General features: G+C 36.4%; 1 protein-coding gene across 2 annotated transcripts in view; it reads left to right on the top strand.

The window, feature by feature from the left end:
• Positions 1-2,717: 2,717 nt before the first annotated feature.
• The window catches only part of LOC140163128 (uncharacterized), a 17,358-nt gene continuing 3,037 nt past the window's right edge, over positions 2,718-17,038 (top strand). Inside the window, exons 1-13 of one of the 2 annotated variants that reach the window (XM_072186503.1) lie at positions 2,718-2,827; positions 5,310-5,533; positions 6,172-6,351; positions 7,368-7,491; positions 8,123-8,357; positions 10,406-10,737; positions 11,022-11,149; positions 11,902-12,024; positions 12,198-12,342; positions 12,788-12,925; positions 13,694-13,816; positions 14,740-14,862; positions 16,251-16,346. In XM_072186503.1, coding sequence (XP_072042604.1) covers positions 2,803-2,827; positions 5,310-5,533; positions 6,172-6,351; positions 7,368-7,491; positions 8,123-8,357; positions 10,406-10,737; positions 11,022-11,149; positions 11,902-12,024; positions 12,198-12,342; positions 12,788-12,925; positions 13,694-13,816; positions 14,740-14,862; positions 16,251-16,346 — 1,996 coding nt within the window. In that variant the 5' untranslated portion in view covers positions 2,718-2,802. The remainder of the gene's footprint in view (positions 2,828-5,309; positions 5,534-6,171; positions 6,352-7,367; positions 7,492-8,122; positions 8,358-10,405; positions 10,738-11,021; positions 11,150-11,901; positions 12,025-12,197; positions 12,343-12,787; positions 12,926-13,693; positions 13,817-14,739; positions 14,863-16,250; positions 16,347-17,038) is intronic. The other variant, XM_072186504.1, reaches the window with a different exon arrangement.

Here is a 17,038-nt window from a genome sequence, read left to right as displayed (position 1 = left end):
ACTGTTCATCTGCGATCAACTAGCTAAAGTCATCGCAGACCAAACCTCTCATACGAAGTTCCTGCCTAAAGAGGAACAGAAGACAAGGATGATTCCCGTATCTGTATTTGCCAATGCACATTTTGCCAACACATATAACATAATTGATATATTTTGACCGATCACTGGTAATGTCATTATGATAATTAAATAAAACATTTTCAACAGAAAGCCTAAAGTTCTTACCAAGCCTTTGTGTAATAACCCTGTTAGCAAATTCCCAAATAGGAGTGGTCTTATTACAATGAAAAAAGACGTGCTCTGGATGATCAACAGCATTACAGGAATTGCACAAATTTGTATCTTCTTTCCCCATTTTACATAATAAAATTATAATCGTGTTATAAACGAGCTTTTTTGGTTAAAACGTTTTAATAACATTTAACTATATGAAAGTCTTTTATAACGTTTGATATGGAAAAGCACTGCTACAACATTTTTAAAATGTCAAAATGTAATTGCAAAATTGCCAGCATTATCAGCATTGTCATGGTAGTAATAGCCCATCCTGTATTGTCATTGTAACAGATGGGGTGCATAGGATCACAAGATCGCTGTTTTGATAAGATATTACTGTTTTCATCTCAATATGCAAAATTTGATGCCAAAAAGGCGCTTCGTTTATCTTATATTCTCCTATTTCTGGAAGTCAATCCATGTACTAATTTTACAAACATTCATAATCATGTTCACGAATGTAGGACGCGACTCTAACAGGAACTTACTCCAGCTTTATTAATTCTAATACGGAACACGGAAGCAGCAAACATTATTATTATACCAAACAAACACTTTCATTTCCCGGTTGCTGATTATTTTGATATTGGTATAATCATGTGAAAGTCCAACAGAGTTTTTTTTATAATAAAGAACGGCAATATCATTTTTACAAGAAAGGAGAAGTTCTACCTCAAAAATTTGCCAAGTTTTCTTAATCTTTCAATCAGAGAGTGATATATATTTGCATCATAAATTTAGAATACGGGACAATTGACAATACCAACATACATTCTGGCAGTCGTTCGAGTTGGCAAATGTCGCAAAGGGTTTGGTACCGAAAGCCAAAAAAAATACGATACTCTAAACAGAACAATGTGAGGGATGCGTTTAGAAAAAGAAAAACTAAGAAGATTGATGTAAGCTGTTAAAACGTATTTGGCTAATTTATCAAAATGTTACACCTCTTTCCTAACAAAAGCGTATGCAATGGGTTTGTTGTACGTTTTGGGTCACATAATTATGCTAAATAAAATAGAGAAAACCCCACTAATTGTTATGAATTCCAGTCTATCTCACAATTTAAAATAGATAAACATGGTTTGCTGATTGAAGAAAACAATTTGATACACCTGGTTTTTCGATGTGTGACAAACCTTGTTTTTCGAGCTAGACTAAATTTGAACATAAATGTTTTCTTGCTAAACATCTCTAAAAACACGTACACTCGGCTCATCAATAAAGGAGAAAAAAGAAGAAAGAGTTTAAGTTTGATAAACAAATGGCTGCTTATGCATGGCTCCAATTTCAAAGTTGATCGAATATAATGTATTCCTCTTTATCATAAGGAAACACATATCTCTGATGTACAGTTCTTGAGTAGGTAAAAATGTCATATGTCAAATTTTAATAAAATGTAAATGAAAAGCATTCTTTGAAGTAGTGTTATCCTTCAAAAGTTTATTAAAGCATCTAAATACAAAAATCCAGGTAGACCACATTTTCACGGGAAAATTTTCTGGACACGTGACACCCATGGGCGCAGACATAGTAGCATTATGGAATGTGACCCCGAGCACAGCGGGTGTTCTTCCAATGTATTTGAATAGGAAGAATTCTTCCTCTGATGCAAAATAAGTTACTTGTCGCAAGTTAATAATGTTATGGTAAGAGTTTCCGTAGATAGATATTTTTTTCCGTAGATAGATATTTTTGAAATTATGTTTTGATGATATTGTGAAAAAATTAAGATAACATAGTATTCAATAAATTTGCAATGCACACATTTCTATCAAAATTGCGGTCAAAAATACTATTCCAATTCAAAATTACTAAGACTTGAATAGCGAGGTCACCGCCGGGGGTCAGAGATCAGGCTCGAGGTTACACTCACATTGATACGCATTGGTCACGTGTCCAGAAAATTTTCCCGTGAAAATTTACCTATTAATGTTGACTGTTGATCTGTACCTCTAAATAAAATGTTGGTCGCAATACATTAAAAAAACTGTTTGGTAACAAATTAAAAAAGTACGAGCGGATATTCATTTAGGATATCAAATTTGAAATGATTTTTGTAAAAAGTTTTGTACTTGTGTACCATGTGGCAATGCCAACATTCGAGATAACTGGACTGCCGCAGCCTGACAAAACGTGCTCCGTTTAACCATCGAAATAGTGGAATCTTATTCTACTATTTACATGGTTTAGTCTACGGGCGGAGAGTGACGTAACTGGTAGGAATAGATGGTCGAGGGGATTATGATATTCATTGATATAATTCCCCGGATTTCTACCAACTTGGCAAATTCAAACTTTTTTCGTGCCAGATGATGCCACTGAATTGCTTAAAAGTGGCGAGTGTGAAGAATATCGGTTCATTAGCGGTTGTTGTAAGACGGGGCTATATAGCTTACATCGATATTAATTTTGTCTCATCGTCTACTGCATCTGTACCACATCACAGAACTCATAGAAATAGTGGATAGACTTACTTGTTCATAATCTTTGCTCGAACCCAAGACCTTAGGTCACGTTGGAGTCACCATGTATGGACTCACACGGAATACAGGTAAGATACATGATATATGGTGGTGAACGCACCCCTTAGAATAGCGAATTAAAGCCATAATGTACGATTGCCATTCAAAATGCTGAAATAGTATTAATATTAACTGTCAGGAAAGGTTTCTGTATATTTAATTATATTAGAAATGGGCCGTTTGAGGTCAGGATAAATAAGGCAGATATGGACACACTCAGGTTGGGATGAATGAGATAGCACCATCCCTAGAAAGCATGTAAGGGAACTGTCATAACGCCACGTTCATTCTGATTTTACATTTATAGTTACTAAAAGAAATGTTTATATATTCTCACAGTTTTTCAAAGTTATTTAATCAGTGCTAATTTATATTTAAGTAATCTTATATTTTCATAGTAATACTGTTCATGTCTCAGATTATTGGACAAAGACAGTATTATTTCCGGTCAAACAAATGATGGCACCATCAAATAGAGTACAACTTCGGGGAGGCGAAGTGCATCATAGCAATTTGCCGGTATAGGTTTTGGCGCGAAAAAGTCAACGGGTCAAATTTCAAACTTGATAGAATTATATTAAAAACAATACTCCTCTATAATCAAATTAAGTAATTCTTGGCCAAACTGGAACATGCGCGTGTACTAAGCATATACGCAGTGTAAGGCGCGTGTATACTTTCTTCTGTATCGCGCTATATTCGCGTGTGTTTATCGCGGAGCCACTAGCGTTCAGAGTGTTCCAGTTTGGGCAAGAATAACTTAATTTGATAATAGTCATAAGAATTCAGGAAATGTATAGTCTGACCTGTCTAGGATGTACTGTCTATCAAACTTCTTTGCCTATTGTCCGTTTCCTGAGGGAGATTTCGCATGAACGGATTCCCCAATGTACTTTTCGCAGTTAGGTATTAGACCATGATTCCTGTCCAAAAAGTGAAATTAGACCTTTCGTAACCTGTCAATAAAACTACTAGTTACTAAATTTATACATAAGTCTAAATTACTTTAAACTGACTTCAATACCTTTTCTAATCAAAACAAAGTAAATTCACATTAGCGTTCCCTAGTGACACGCATTACGCAAAACTCAACTAGCATAAGTGTTTCGCCCCGACAGCTGTGGGATGACCAGGAATATTGTTATAAATTGGGTCATCATATACAAAAGACAGGTCTCATCAGAAAACTTTGATGTGATAAAGTTAAATTAGGCACCACATATTAATGTATTTCCCTACTCGTAAGGATTTAAATAATGTATAGAATGCACAGGGTCAAAAACGCGAAAAGGCTAAAATATTCAAATTTTGAACAATAATTCAAATGAAGAATAAACTCGGTAACAGTAAACTAGGTCAGTGTAAAAGTAATTATCTGAAATTTGACCTTTGACCTTTTAAAGAATGGTGCATCATAATATAGGTCAAACAACATAAATTGTTCTTAATTATTATATTTAGAGGAATACCTTGGTATAACATTTAACAGATCACACTCAGTCTAACCTCACCTTTTGGTCGGGTATAATGGTCTGATCTATAATGCTATGAATGTTGGCCATGGGCCTCAACATAAATGCCCGAGTTCTGAGATATTTTCCCAAAACATTAAGAGCTACCCCACGAGCTACTGAACCAATACTAGGCATGTGGTCATGAAAATGTACAATTCTGATTTTTTTTCTAATTTCGAAAGCAATTTTGACACTTACCGTTTGAAGTCGACACCCATGTGGAGGGAATTAATTACAAAAAGCAACTTAGAGGAATCTTCCTCAGGAAACCGATCAATAGTCAGCCTTGTCAAGTAAAGCTATTTATTCGGTGGTAAAACACCGTATCAGAAATTGTTTCGCTATGACGTTTACACCCTTCTTATAACAGACAAATCTCACTCTTCTGAATACATCGATTATCTGTGGATATCATGAATGCATTAACGATAGAAAGGGGAAGTTTAACGAAAAAGCTCAAAGCCAACACTATTAAAAGGAAGAGGATCTGAAGTTTTATAAAATATTAGTATAACAGTTTCGATAAAAGTTCAAAGCCAACTTATTATATATAATAGAAATAGAAATATGGTGAGGCTGTGGGGAATATCCATTTTGTTTGAAATGAAGTGAAAAGAAAAGGCTCAAAGCCAAGTTATTACAGAAAGAGGAATTGCGGTATTATAAAACATAATCTTTTACAGACGGGCCATGCGTATTGTTGGTACGTTAATACCTAATGTCAAAATATTCAACCAGTGCTAATAAAAATGTTACGTTTGGACTTTGCATACAGGGTGTCATGGAAAAAAATATGGCCGGGTTATCATGTGGTTCTCACAAAAAAAATTACATTGATTGTATATTGTCAGTAAAATATCTTATACAAATAATTTACATGTGGAAATGTGTGATATATTTCTTTCCGGAATGGGGGTGTCATTATGCATCCTAGCTACCCCGAGGCATAAGGCGTCCAAGAATGACTTTAATCTCATGTTTTTTTAAACAATTCCAGCAGTATTGCTAGCAATACTTATAGCTGCTAGGGGCCAACGAGATCTAACCAGATTACCTAAGCAGAGCGGCAAAGATGTCACACAAGCGGTTGTAGATGCAGTGGTCCAGAGTGAAATATTCCCCGCTGATAATAACTTCTTAAGACGAATCGCTTGTACGGAATCAAGGGATGGCACTGATGCTAACACATACCGTGCTGGGTATGACGGGGGCATCTGGCAGGTGAGACTTGTTCGGAGTTAGGGACCAATGACCAATCCCTGTGGAACACCATGAATGTGACCAAGAAATGTCATTGTTGGCTAATTAAATTCAACACTATTCTGAAAAGGAGTTTTATGTCGTTCAAACTTAGCTTGCATATTAAAAAACAAAAATTGTCGCACTTTTATAGAGCTATTTTATTAACCACAATATTATTTCTAAGTTCTAAGCAGCTACATAATATAATATCATCTGCTTAATGTACACATGTATACCTCTTAACGCATTACATTACTTAACTAATATATACCGTGTAAAGATGAACACATAATTTAGAATACGACGGACAAGAAACATCAGAGGGCTTCAGTTCAATAGTATTATGCAATTTAAAGATAAACGTTACAATTTCAGTTGAATGAAATATCGTATTTGACTGATGTATCTACGTGTGCAACGTTATATTATTATAATAATTATGTAAATTGTCAAAATGTTCGTCTTGTAATAAAATTAATGATAACACATTTCCCTTTCTCCTCTTTATTTTTTCTCAGTGACTATTTTTTTTTTTTTTTTTTTTTTTGCAATGATCTTCTGTCAGGTTTTATATCGTAAAATTGTACTGATCCCTCTGTTGTTCTGTTAAATTTTAGGTTGATCGCATCGGCTTTGAAGACACACAGAATACGGCAGCCCACCCAGATCTCGTCGATAAGTTTGCCCAGATACAACAAGCTTTTAGAATCGATTGGCAGACCGTACAATGGAGTGATCTGCACAAGCCTCTCTACTCTGCTATTGCAGCGAGACTCTTTTTGTCCAACATACCACAGGTATGTAGATGGTACAGATCGGTCCGTTGTTCCAAAGGGGCGTGATTTCGAACAATTTGGGCTGAGTACTGGTTACAGTACTGCTTAGGGCTTAGGGTTAGGGTTACCATTTTTTTAATGTTTGTGATTTAACGTGCGATTTACCTAAACATAACATATCAGTACACTTAAACAATTATTCTGTTGACGTTTGGATATATCAGAATAATTTCCGCTTCGCAAAGTCCTCAGCTGATGTGCAGGTACTCCCTGGAGTACTCTCACCTCACCTCACCTCACCAGGCTGTGTTCGACCATTGTTGGACGTAGCCCTCTTCATGATTCTTCCACTGTTCTCTGTCTCTTGCATTTCTTGTCCATGTAGGTCCCATGTAGGCAGTAATGTCATCACGCCACCTCCTCTTCTGTCTTCCTCTTGATCTTTTCCCTGTTCTTGGTTGCCATTCTGTAAGCCGTTTAGTCCATCTGTTATCTTCCCTTCGTGCAAGGTGACCTGCCCATCTCCATTTCGCTTCTTTGAGTTTCACCATAATGTCTTTGACTTGAGTTTGACGTCTTATTTCAGTGTTCTTAATTTTATCCCTTAAGGTAATGTGAAGCATCTTCCTTTCCATTGCTCTTTGGGCTGTTTGTAATTTCTGTTCCAGGTACTTGGTTGTTGTCCATGTTTCTGCCCCATATGTCATTGTTGGCAATACACACTGGTTGAACATTCTACTTCCTGGAGTACTCTGGAGTAAAGCAATTGGGAATGAAGCTATCATGCTCAAGGATGCAACGTCATTTTTGCTCAATGCGAAATAATTCACCTTCGGAATAACGGCGGGTAGGAACCGATGGTACCCCCAAACACAAATAGGTATACCCCACAAGCAAAAAATCTACGAGAGTTCCAAGTCGATCCGAGAAAGTGTTTTTCCTCACACCCTAATATAGGGGTAGGGGTGTACTGGTGTATGTATGTATGTACTAGCATGTAAGGAGTCTATCGCTTAATAAGTATCTGTCGTTTGCAGGCAATACCTAATAGTGCTGATATTGCAGGTCAAGCAGCTTACTGGAAAAGATATTACAATACCGCAGCAGGTGTCGGGGCGGAACAGGACTTCGTTGATAGGGTAAAGGCGTGTGAAGTCCAAGGTAAAACTTTTTCAATTATTCATTAAATTATCTTTCAAAAACACGTCTTGACAACATCTTGTAAACAGATTTCACAAAATTAATTGCATCGATTAAGTAATATTATAAGACTATATAAGTGGGTGATCACAATTGTTTCATAACCATTGAAGGTAAATGACATTTATATATTTTTTGACTTCGCTATAAGCCCCTCTCCAGAGGTATTTAATTATATTTGTACTTGCTCAAGTACCATGCAATGCGAATTTTAATGCACATTTCGACGCGGTCCTTTTTATGACCATTTATGTGCCTAAAATGGGCCTAAAATGAGGCTATAGAACCCTTTCAAGCCTTCTCTAATATTCATGTAAAATGAAAAGGTCAATAAAACCGGCATCGAAGTAATAAAATTTGCACAAATTGCTAATTGAGCGTATGTACGTATGCAATGCACTAGCTTTCAAAATGAGGGCTATACGAAATATTTTTTTAATATAATTGTATGTCACTGGTATGTATTATCTTTTCAAAAATAAAATAACCATCTGAAACATAGGTGTGGTATTAAAGGTGATGCAATCTGAGCCAAATAAACAATTTAATACATACCTGAAAAGTGAAGTGTTTTCTTTTCTAATAAATACAGAATGCGCTGTGGAAGGAATTGATTTGGCTTTTGTTATGGACGGTTCTGGAAGCATTGGTTCTGGTAACTTTGATACAGCTAAAATCTTTGTAACACGAGTAACTGATGGGTTTAACATCGGCCCTAATAAGACGAGGGTTGGAGTGATTCAATATTCATCTTCACCTGTGATTGAGTTTGATTTCGATGACTACACCACCAGCGCAATTGTGCAAGCAGCAGTTACAGCTATCAGGTAGGGGTTCTGTAAAGCTGAATCTATACTACATCGCTGAACGATAGCAATTGGTTTTTAGACACTGAGATTTTTGAGCGTTATTTGTTGCGTTGGGAAAAGCGCACTACTTTATTGGTCAAATACCATTCGCTCGTCGCTCAGCGATGGAGTATTTTAGCTTAAAGCGTTTGCAATCTGTATTATATATATAACTATTAATAAAAGTTGTAGTCATTTTGTGGTAAATTGCTTTTTACACCTTATGTCAGGAAGAAGTTCATTGATATTTGTGCGTTTTTGCTGAGAAATATATTCATTGATATTCAGAAATGGTCATTACTCTTAACTGAACGGTCAGACAATAATCTTTCATAAGAAATGAAAAAAGAAGAAAAACAGAGTATCCATAGGATAGTAAAGACAAGTGAAAAAAATATCACATTCGTTTAATCTGTAATTTTTTATATAAATCTATAGTAAAATGCGCAATGATTTACAGTGCAGTACACAGACACAACGCCTAGACGTTGATCCACAAGCCTTGGCACACATTACAGGTTGTCACTGGCCACTACGGCCCCACATCATTCCATAAACCATATAACAACTACTCAGGGACTTTGTCGCTTAGAAGCGCACAACCAGGGGCGTAGCCAGCTTTCTTGGTCAGGGGGGGCAAAATAAAATTTTAAGGGCACAGACGAAAACAATTGCAGTTGCATCATACAATACATAGAGACTGTATGTCTTCGAGCTTCCCTAAAAGGGCCTTATTGGGATGATGTGCGCGCGTAGCGCGAAAAAAAGTGGTATTTTACACTATTTTTGCCCATTATCCGGCTAAAAAGGGCTTTATTGTTACAATGTGCACGCGTAGCGCGGAAAATGTTTGTATTTTACACTATTTTGGCCCTGAATTTTGCTAGAAAAGGGCTCCTTGCCCTTTTTCTTTTCCTTTGCCCTCCTGATTTTCTCTTTCATTTTTTGTCAGAGGGGCACTTTTTCTTTAATTTTTTTTTTTGTCAGGGGGCACTCTGCCCCCTCTGCCCCCCCTGGCTACGCTACTGCGCACACCATCACATCCATGATCAGCCCTGAGGGATCAGCTCCCCTTGTTTCGTTCGGGATACAACGAGACAAGTAGCAGTATCCAGGGGAATTTCAATCGAACTCAAATTTCCACAAGAGTATACTAAACCACTGCATGCCAGGCTTCGAATTCGCAATCCCTCATATCGTAATCGAACGGCTTGGCGATTGAGCTAACTTGACTGCAATTGAGCTAATTTGACTGCTTGATGCAATTGGCTAATATTACAAGTAATGAATTGTAAGAGGTACATAACCCATCTGCAAAACTTAAATACTTGAATTGTTTTAAACTTTCTGGTTAGTTTAGTTTAGTTTAGTTTAGTTTAGTTTAGTTTAGTTTAGTTTAGTCTAGTCTAGTCTATTGGTTTTTTGTTGTTGTTGTTGTTTTTTTGTTTTTTTGTTTGTTTTTTTTGCTTTTTTTTTCTTTTCTTTATTCCCCTCTAGTCATTATTTTATAACATTTCGAACACTTGCAATTTATATGTTACATAAGATTTAGGATAACCATTAAAACAATATGCTTCCAAATTTTGAACTGTATTTCTCCAGTGGTTTTGATATGAAAAGCAAAAACGAGTATAATAAATATGATACTTTATGCACTTCCGGTGTGGTTACCACATATCACAACGTTTTAAAAAATATCCCATATCTTAGATTCCACTGGGGTAATGAGAAAAACGTGAGCATTAGTCTGATACCAAAATCTGAGTTTTGCTGAAGAAAAATGGGAATGAGGCTGTCGATCGAGTCAATTACCTTTAATTGTATAACCAGTGTTAAACAGAATATTTTAAACCGTGGACAGTTTCATATTCATAACATACTAAAGTAAGAAGCGAAATATTAGCCAAAAAGTAAATGAAACATTGCAGATGAAAAGTTCTGTGTGCATTGTTAAGGATGTCCAGGCTCTCTACAAAATCAAATAACTATACTTATATTGGTCGTTGTAATTGATATAATTTGTTCAGATACCAAGCTGGAGGTACAACAACTGGAGCTGCAATAAGTCATATGACAAGCGTCTTATTTGATCCATCAAGGGGAGCTCGTCCAAGGTCACTGAATATACCTCGTGTTGCGGTCATAATCACAGATGGAAGATCGGGAGATTCGGTTTTGGGCCCGGCGAATGCCGCTCGCGCTGCTGATATCACTATGTTTGCAATTGGCGTGGCAAATTATGACCAAGGAGAATTGGATGAAATAGCAAATGATCCAAACTCAGAATTCGCCTTTACGGCAGATAATTTTAACGTGATTGAAAATATAAGGAATCTCATAGGGACAGCTGCTTGTAGAGGTAAATCTCACCCGACTTTATCAGCTATAAATAACTCATGCGGTGTTTCTTTAATTGAACGTTTTAGCCAAACAGTTAAGTTATATAATCAACATCTCAATGTTTTTACCCAACGTAAGTAATTATTTTCTATGAAGAAAAGCAGAAATGCATAAATTAAAAAAAAACCGCTATTTAGATTCATTACCTTGTTATCACCTTTAAAACTGAACTATTGAGTAAAACAGACATTCCATTGAAAATAACAAAACATATTTTTTGTGTTATTTTGTTTTCACCAATAGTGCCAGTAGAAGTTCCCATCAACGTGCCCATTGAAGGAACATTGGATTCGAATGGCGTACGTTATGCCTCATATCCCATTCCACCTACGAGGACGATGACGCTGAAACTAGAAACACCGTCTGGAGAGGTATGGCTAAATGATGGTATAAGAATTGATCTATTAAACATTCAGGCGATTTATTAATGAATACAGATGAAACCATTGTTATGTTATCTGGATCAGATACCAGTACCAAATCAACACATATTTGTTGGCCTTAAGTCAGCGATTCTTTTTATGGGTACCATCCACAAGATATACACAAATCCCAAACATGTTCACTTGTTTGCTCCGTTCCCTTTGTGTTTTTCTCAAAGTGTGTTTTTCTAAAAAAAATCGATTACGGACATGTCTTTACAGACAAAAAGGTCAACTTTGTGTTTTTCTTAAAGTGTGTTTTTTCTCAAAAACGATCCGACCAGGTATTTATTTCACAATCTCGAAGCAGAAAGACTTGTATTTGTCATCTTAATCTATCACCTGCATGTCTTAATCAGTAAATATCACAAAAGCACCGAGCACTTTTGATTGGTCAAAACAGGTGACAGATTAGATTGACGAATATAATGCGCTGTGGTTTTGCTTTGTTTTCGCAAGTCTTTCTGCTTCAATTTGTAAGGCACTGTCAACGTAATGTGACTTTACTGATCATAATAAGTTTACTATCAGTGATTCACTAAATGAGAATATCTAGAAAACATCAAAAATCAGAGAACATGTGGGCTAACATACAATGCATACACTGCAAATTGTAATGAAAAATATAATAAGGGTAAATTTGCTAGATTTATACATAAAATAAAATATTTATGGTTTCATACAATTTTGGATTTTTAAAGGGAGCCTATGCATATTTTTCAACACAAATACGCAATCCGAGTGCCGCACTTTACGACTGGATGTTAGAGACTAACCCAGGACAATCCTTCGACCAAGTTTTCATCAACTTCAACAGCAGCCAGGTAGTATACACTAATTATACAGAAGAAACATTTATATGCGCTCGATCGAAGCGTACATGTGACCCCTTCCTACAAGCCCGAAATATGACTGTAAATGTATAATATACATTGTATATTATGCTTTACAATTACATATTCATTTATTTATATTATAATTTCTTAATTAATTTTAGGTAAATAAGACAGGAGTAACATACGTCTTTGCTACGATTGCGAGCAAGGCAGCTCCAACTGGTACAAACAATACCAACACTCGCTACAGTCTTGTAGGAGAAGAAGGGAACAGTCTCATACCTGTATCAACCATACCACCGTCAGGTAAAATTAAGAAAAAATAAGTTGGTCATAGAGTATCATTACGTTTCACTACCTGAAGAGAATTGAACAAAAATTGAATTCCCTCCTGAGGTGAGTATCTGTATATGGATTGACCAGATCACCAGGCTGTCATTACAGCTAAAGGCAGTATATGACAAACATGGGTCAACGAGCTGCATAAAAATGACCGTGTGTGGTATTCAGCTCCCAGGAAGTGAGTTGCTACCGGAAGAGTTACTACCGTCGATTTGGTTGAAAAAAGGTGAGACATAATCAATTTTGTTCAGGCAGTGAAACCTAATGGATGTTCTGCATGGTGTATGAATAAAAACCCGAATGAAACTTTAATTACAATGATTATTATCATGTGGTATAGACTGCCGATAATAAAACTGTAATATATTCATGTACTGTATTCCACAATGTCATAACAACTTTTCTTCAGAGTTTCCCTGTAGCCCTAACACACCTTGTGCAAATGGTGGAACATGTGTTTGGAAACCTGAATTGCCTGCAGGAGGGAGTATTAATAACTACATGTGTCATTGTCGGGCGTGTTACACAGGGCAGAGGTGTGAAATTGGTAAGTTTATACAGTAAGGCAAAAATTAATGTACCAGTTACGTTCATCAGTGTATATCCTAAGCAAAGACAGATTTGTCGTGATTAAAAACAGCAGCGAATACCTGCATCTTTTAGTTCGAATTTAAGACCTCATTTGTTGAAATTGTTCAAGATCTAAAGATACGACGATCCAAAAACCCAAGAAGATGCCAATTGCATTCTGTATTGATTTCTACAGAAAGCGTACGTGAACATGAAAACTAGCGTCGTGCTTCCATTGATTAGCACACAAAATTGCAACTTTTGATTTCGTTTCTGCATTAGGGTTTAGATCACCGGTTCTTTAAGTCTCAACCAATTTCAACAAATAAGGTCTCAAATCAGAGCTAAAGAATACAGGTATTGGCTGTTTGTTTTAATTTGGACAATTTGTTTTTATTTAGGATATACAGGGGTGAACACAACTGATACCTTAATTCTTTGGCGTATACATATACAGCCACATACACTACCATCCCAGTAAAGTAGCATAATTACGAGAACCTGACAAATTAACGTCCAAAAGTCCATTGTATGTCGGTGATAATATTCCTACCAATCAATATACATAAGGCAGACAACTGTTCGTACCTCCCTATCAGTGAAGAGTTTTACATCCATAATCACAATATGCACCCAATATTATAATATGCTTTTCTTTTCGTTAGGGTATCTCGGCTCAAAAGTATAATTACCAAATGACTTTGGCTTGGAATTTTACTGTAATTGCACTTCTTTTTTTTTTCAGATAACAGCGGATGTGCCAATGTCGCATGTCAGAACGGAGGCCAGTGTACACCGTTCCATAATTCGTGTAGTAAATCCTACTGCAGCTGTCCAGCGTGTTTCTATGGACGTTTCTGTGATAAGAGTAAGTGTAGAGGATCGTAATTTCTTACACCAATGAGACTATTCCAGTGGGAATCCATAAACTCCATATAGAAGACATGGCTTTAATGTGCCACAGAGAGAAAGTGTTAACTTCAAATGAGGTTTTCTGAATGGGTGATATATATACTCATGTGTGTCCTTTATGTTTGAGGACATGTCATCCATACGGGTGTCTTGATTGCCAACTGAAAACCTTTAAAATATTCGCACGTCAGGAAAAACAATCACAGTAGGCATATAAGTTGTTTTTTAATTGATTTATCCAACGCAACCTCTTTAGTGTACCTGTCATATAGCCACGTAAAGAGATGCGACCAGCAAAGAAAAAAAAACAATATTTCTGTGGTGAATCCGTGGTGAATGTTTCATGAATGAAGACCAAACTGCTATTTATCGGGAAAAACTCTGAAAGTGAATGATAACTTGCTTTTTAAGCGTGAACACTACAAAAACAGAAGAGCAACACTTAATAAACAATTCGACGGTCGCGACACACAGTGGCGTACGTGAAGGGAAAAAAATACGAAAAAAAAACGTGTTTGAAAGATTCGCGTATGTTAATAGTCAATACTCCTCAAATGTTATATCGCATTGGAAATTAAAGTTTAAGGTTTAAACTTTTAAACTGTATCTTTAATATTTAAAAAGGAATAACTATTATAGGATGTAGGTAGCTCTAAACTGTGAAACGGAAAATTCGGTAAAATTACTCTACGCCACTATGTGTTGCGACCGACGACTAGCAAGTATATATATATACTTCGACATTTTGTTGGCGTTTTTCCGTTGCGACAGACACACTGGTGCGAATATTCATCAGCCTCTACCGTATCAGCTATCATCACCGTCATATAGCCATACATTTTAGTCATAATTATACTTTGAATGATTATATAATTATAGGAATCGACGCCTGTTGGTACCACCGATGTCAAAACGGTGGTATATGTGTGAGCTCGCAAGGAACATGTCGAACCTACCAATGTCTTTGCCCCGACAGCTTTTCGGGACCTCTCTGTGAAATTCGTAAGTAGGCGTAGTCTTTTGTTTCAACAAACCCGTAGGCACGGTGCACCGTCGACCGATGTTTATAAGGTTGCAGGTTCGAACTCCTGTGGTAGACCTACCATCGTCACGTGTACTTACGTGGGCACCGGCAAACTAGTGTGAGAGTAAACAGACTCGATGGGCGGAAACTTTTATGGGCTTTTACATATCAATTTTTAAGAGCTCTTTAAATTAGAAAAGTCATAGTTCATTGAATTTACAACCGTATGACAAAACAGGCGAAACTAGTAACTTTTTGCACAAGATTTGCAATTTAAAGGGAAATGGCCATTGGTCATTCTAATGAGGCTAGTATAATGGACAATAAAAGTGTGCTCTTTCATTAATTTGAAAAATATTGTAAGGAACACTTGAGATTTTGACTTTTAAAACCTATTATTTTGGTCAAAAATTGTGTTGGGATAGGTCGGTTTCAACAGACTTACCACAGTCGCCATAGACACTGAATTGCGTTATCTGTTGAGCTAATGAGACAAAGTGTTCTTTAGGGGGAAGTATAAGCTTTCGTTCGATATAAACAAACTTTCTGATTGGATTAAGGGAACACTTGAAGTTTTGACAAAAAACAATCACAGAGGCCTTTTTTCCAGATAGAACCTCACACAGCTCTTACGATGCTATGCACTCAACCGTGTAATCAAATACTGTGTAAAGACAATTCACTGCTTGCTTGGAAGCTCTTGGACGAAAATGTGTGCTCAAGTGTATCGAGGTGGAAACTGTGCATCGATGGTTTATACGAGAATCGTTTTTATATACAAACATTTCCATATGGGGTTGTTGATGGCCAAAATGATAACAAAATTACTTTGACAATAGAGTAGAATGACACGTGACATTATGTGATACATTGCAAAAGTAGGAGGTTTGGAATGTGGCTTTTTGGTATAAGTAGCATATGAAATAAAAGCGTTGCAAGACAATAAAGTAAGTGATATTTATTACACATAAAAAGGTCTCATTGTAACCATCACCACCACTATTTGTTGAGCTGGGATACTAAATTATTTCTGCCAATCCATCATTGCATGTACAAATACCCTGTATGCAATTCTGGTAGAAGCAGACTCGGTTCAGTTATCTCATCAAACATCTGATTTATACATACATACTAACTTTATTAGAACTATACTGACCTGAAAACTTAAAACTTGGTAACGATTACGGTTCTAATCAACCAAAGGATATGTAACAATGCTGGAACACCTATTTAGTTTCGACATAAACGTACTATATACTTGCACTTCATACATATCCTTTCTAAACCTTGTCTTCCTTATTATATTATACGTTCAAGTACTATGTTCTTCCTTCATACAAATTCGAATAATATCATATACATACAGCATTATGTGATCCTGGATGTCTTAATGGTGCCGAATGTGTTGGACCCAATACCTGTAAATGTATGCCTGGCTTCGTGGGACGCAGATGCGAGACTAGTAAGTTTGAAGGTTGTGATGCAGATGCTGCAAATGCAATATTCTTTCGTTTCTGTTGTGGGCAAATTCTGTACTTATCACGGTGCTTAGTCGACAATCTGAGGCTCATGTGCAATTCGGGTATTACACAAAGTTAAGAGCTTGCAAACAATTCGGTCAATTTCACTTGATTGAGAAAACTACTTGCAAAAGCGTTCGTAATTTTGACGTTATTCATAAATTAATCAATTAATTAATTATATTTGCACTGACATATATTTTGATGATATTAGCTAAAAAAGCTAGTATCAAAACGTCTAGTTACGTTCTGGGCCTTAACGTCCATTTGATCTTTATGGGCACTAACCAATACAGACTGCGTCAAAATTATTATTCTTAATCTGTTCCCCATCAGTTTTTGATATGTTTGCAATGCCCGCTTATTCCAAGCCCATCATTAGATCCATTTGGAATGCTCAGATCTGAAACTATGAAATATTAGTTATAACGTCAGAGCATTTCTAATGGAACCAACGGAAGAAACAGGCATTTTTAGAAACACCAAAAACAGATGGAGAACAATATTTTGATACATCTTGCATAGATAGTTTCTATGCGTCTTGTTGTTTTTGGAATGTTTCCCGCCTACTACCGCAAATCTCGAGAAATGCTGAAATTGAAATTGAGCCTTTTGCCACGTTTGATTATCACAA

The sequence above is a fragment of the Amphiura filiformis genome, chromosome 10 (genome assembly GCF_039555335.1).
Source record: "Amphiura filiformis chromosome 10, Afil_fr2py, whole genome shotgun sequence".
NCBI classification, from domain to species: Eukaryota; Metazoa; Echinodermata; class Ophiuroidea; order Amphilepidida; family Amphiuridae; genus Amphiura; species Amphiura filiformis.
Note: the sequence above shows the minus strand (reverse complement) of the source record. Positions and strands in the feature narration are given on the sequence as shown.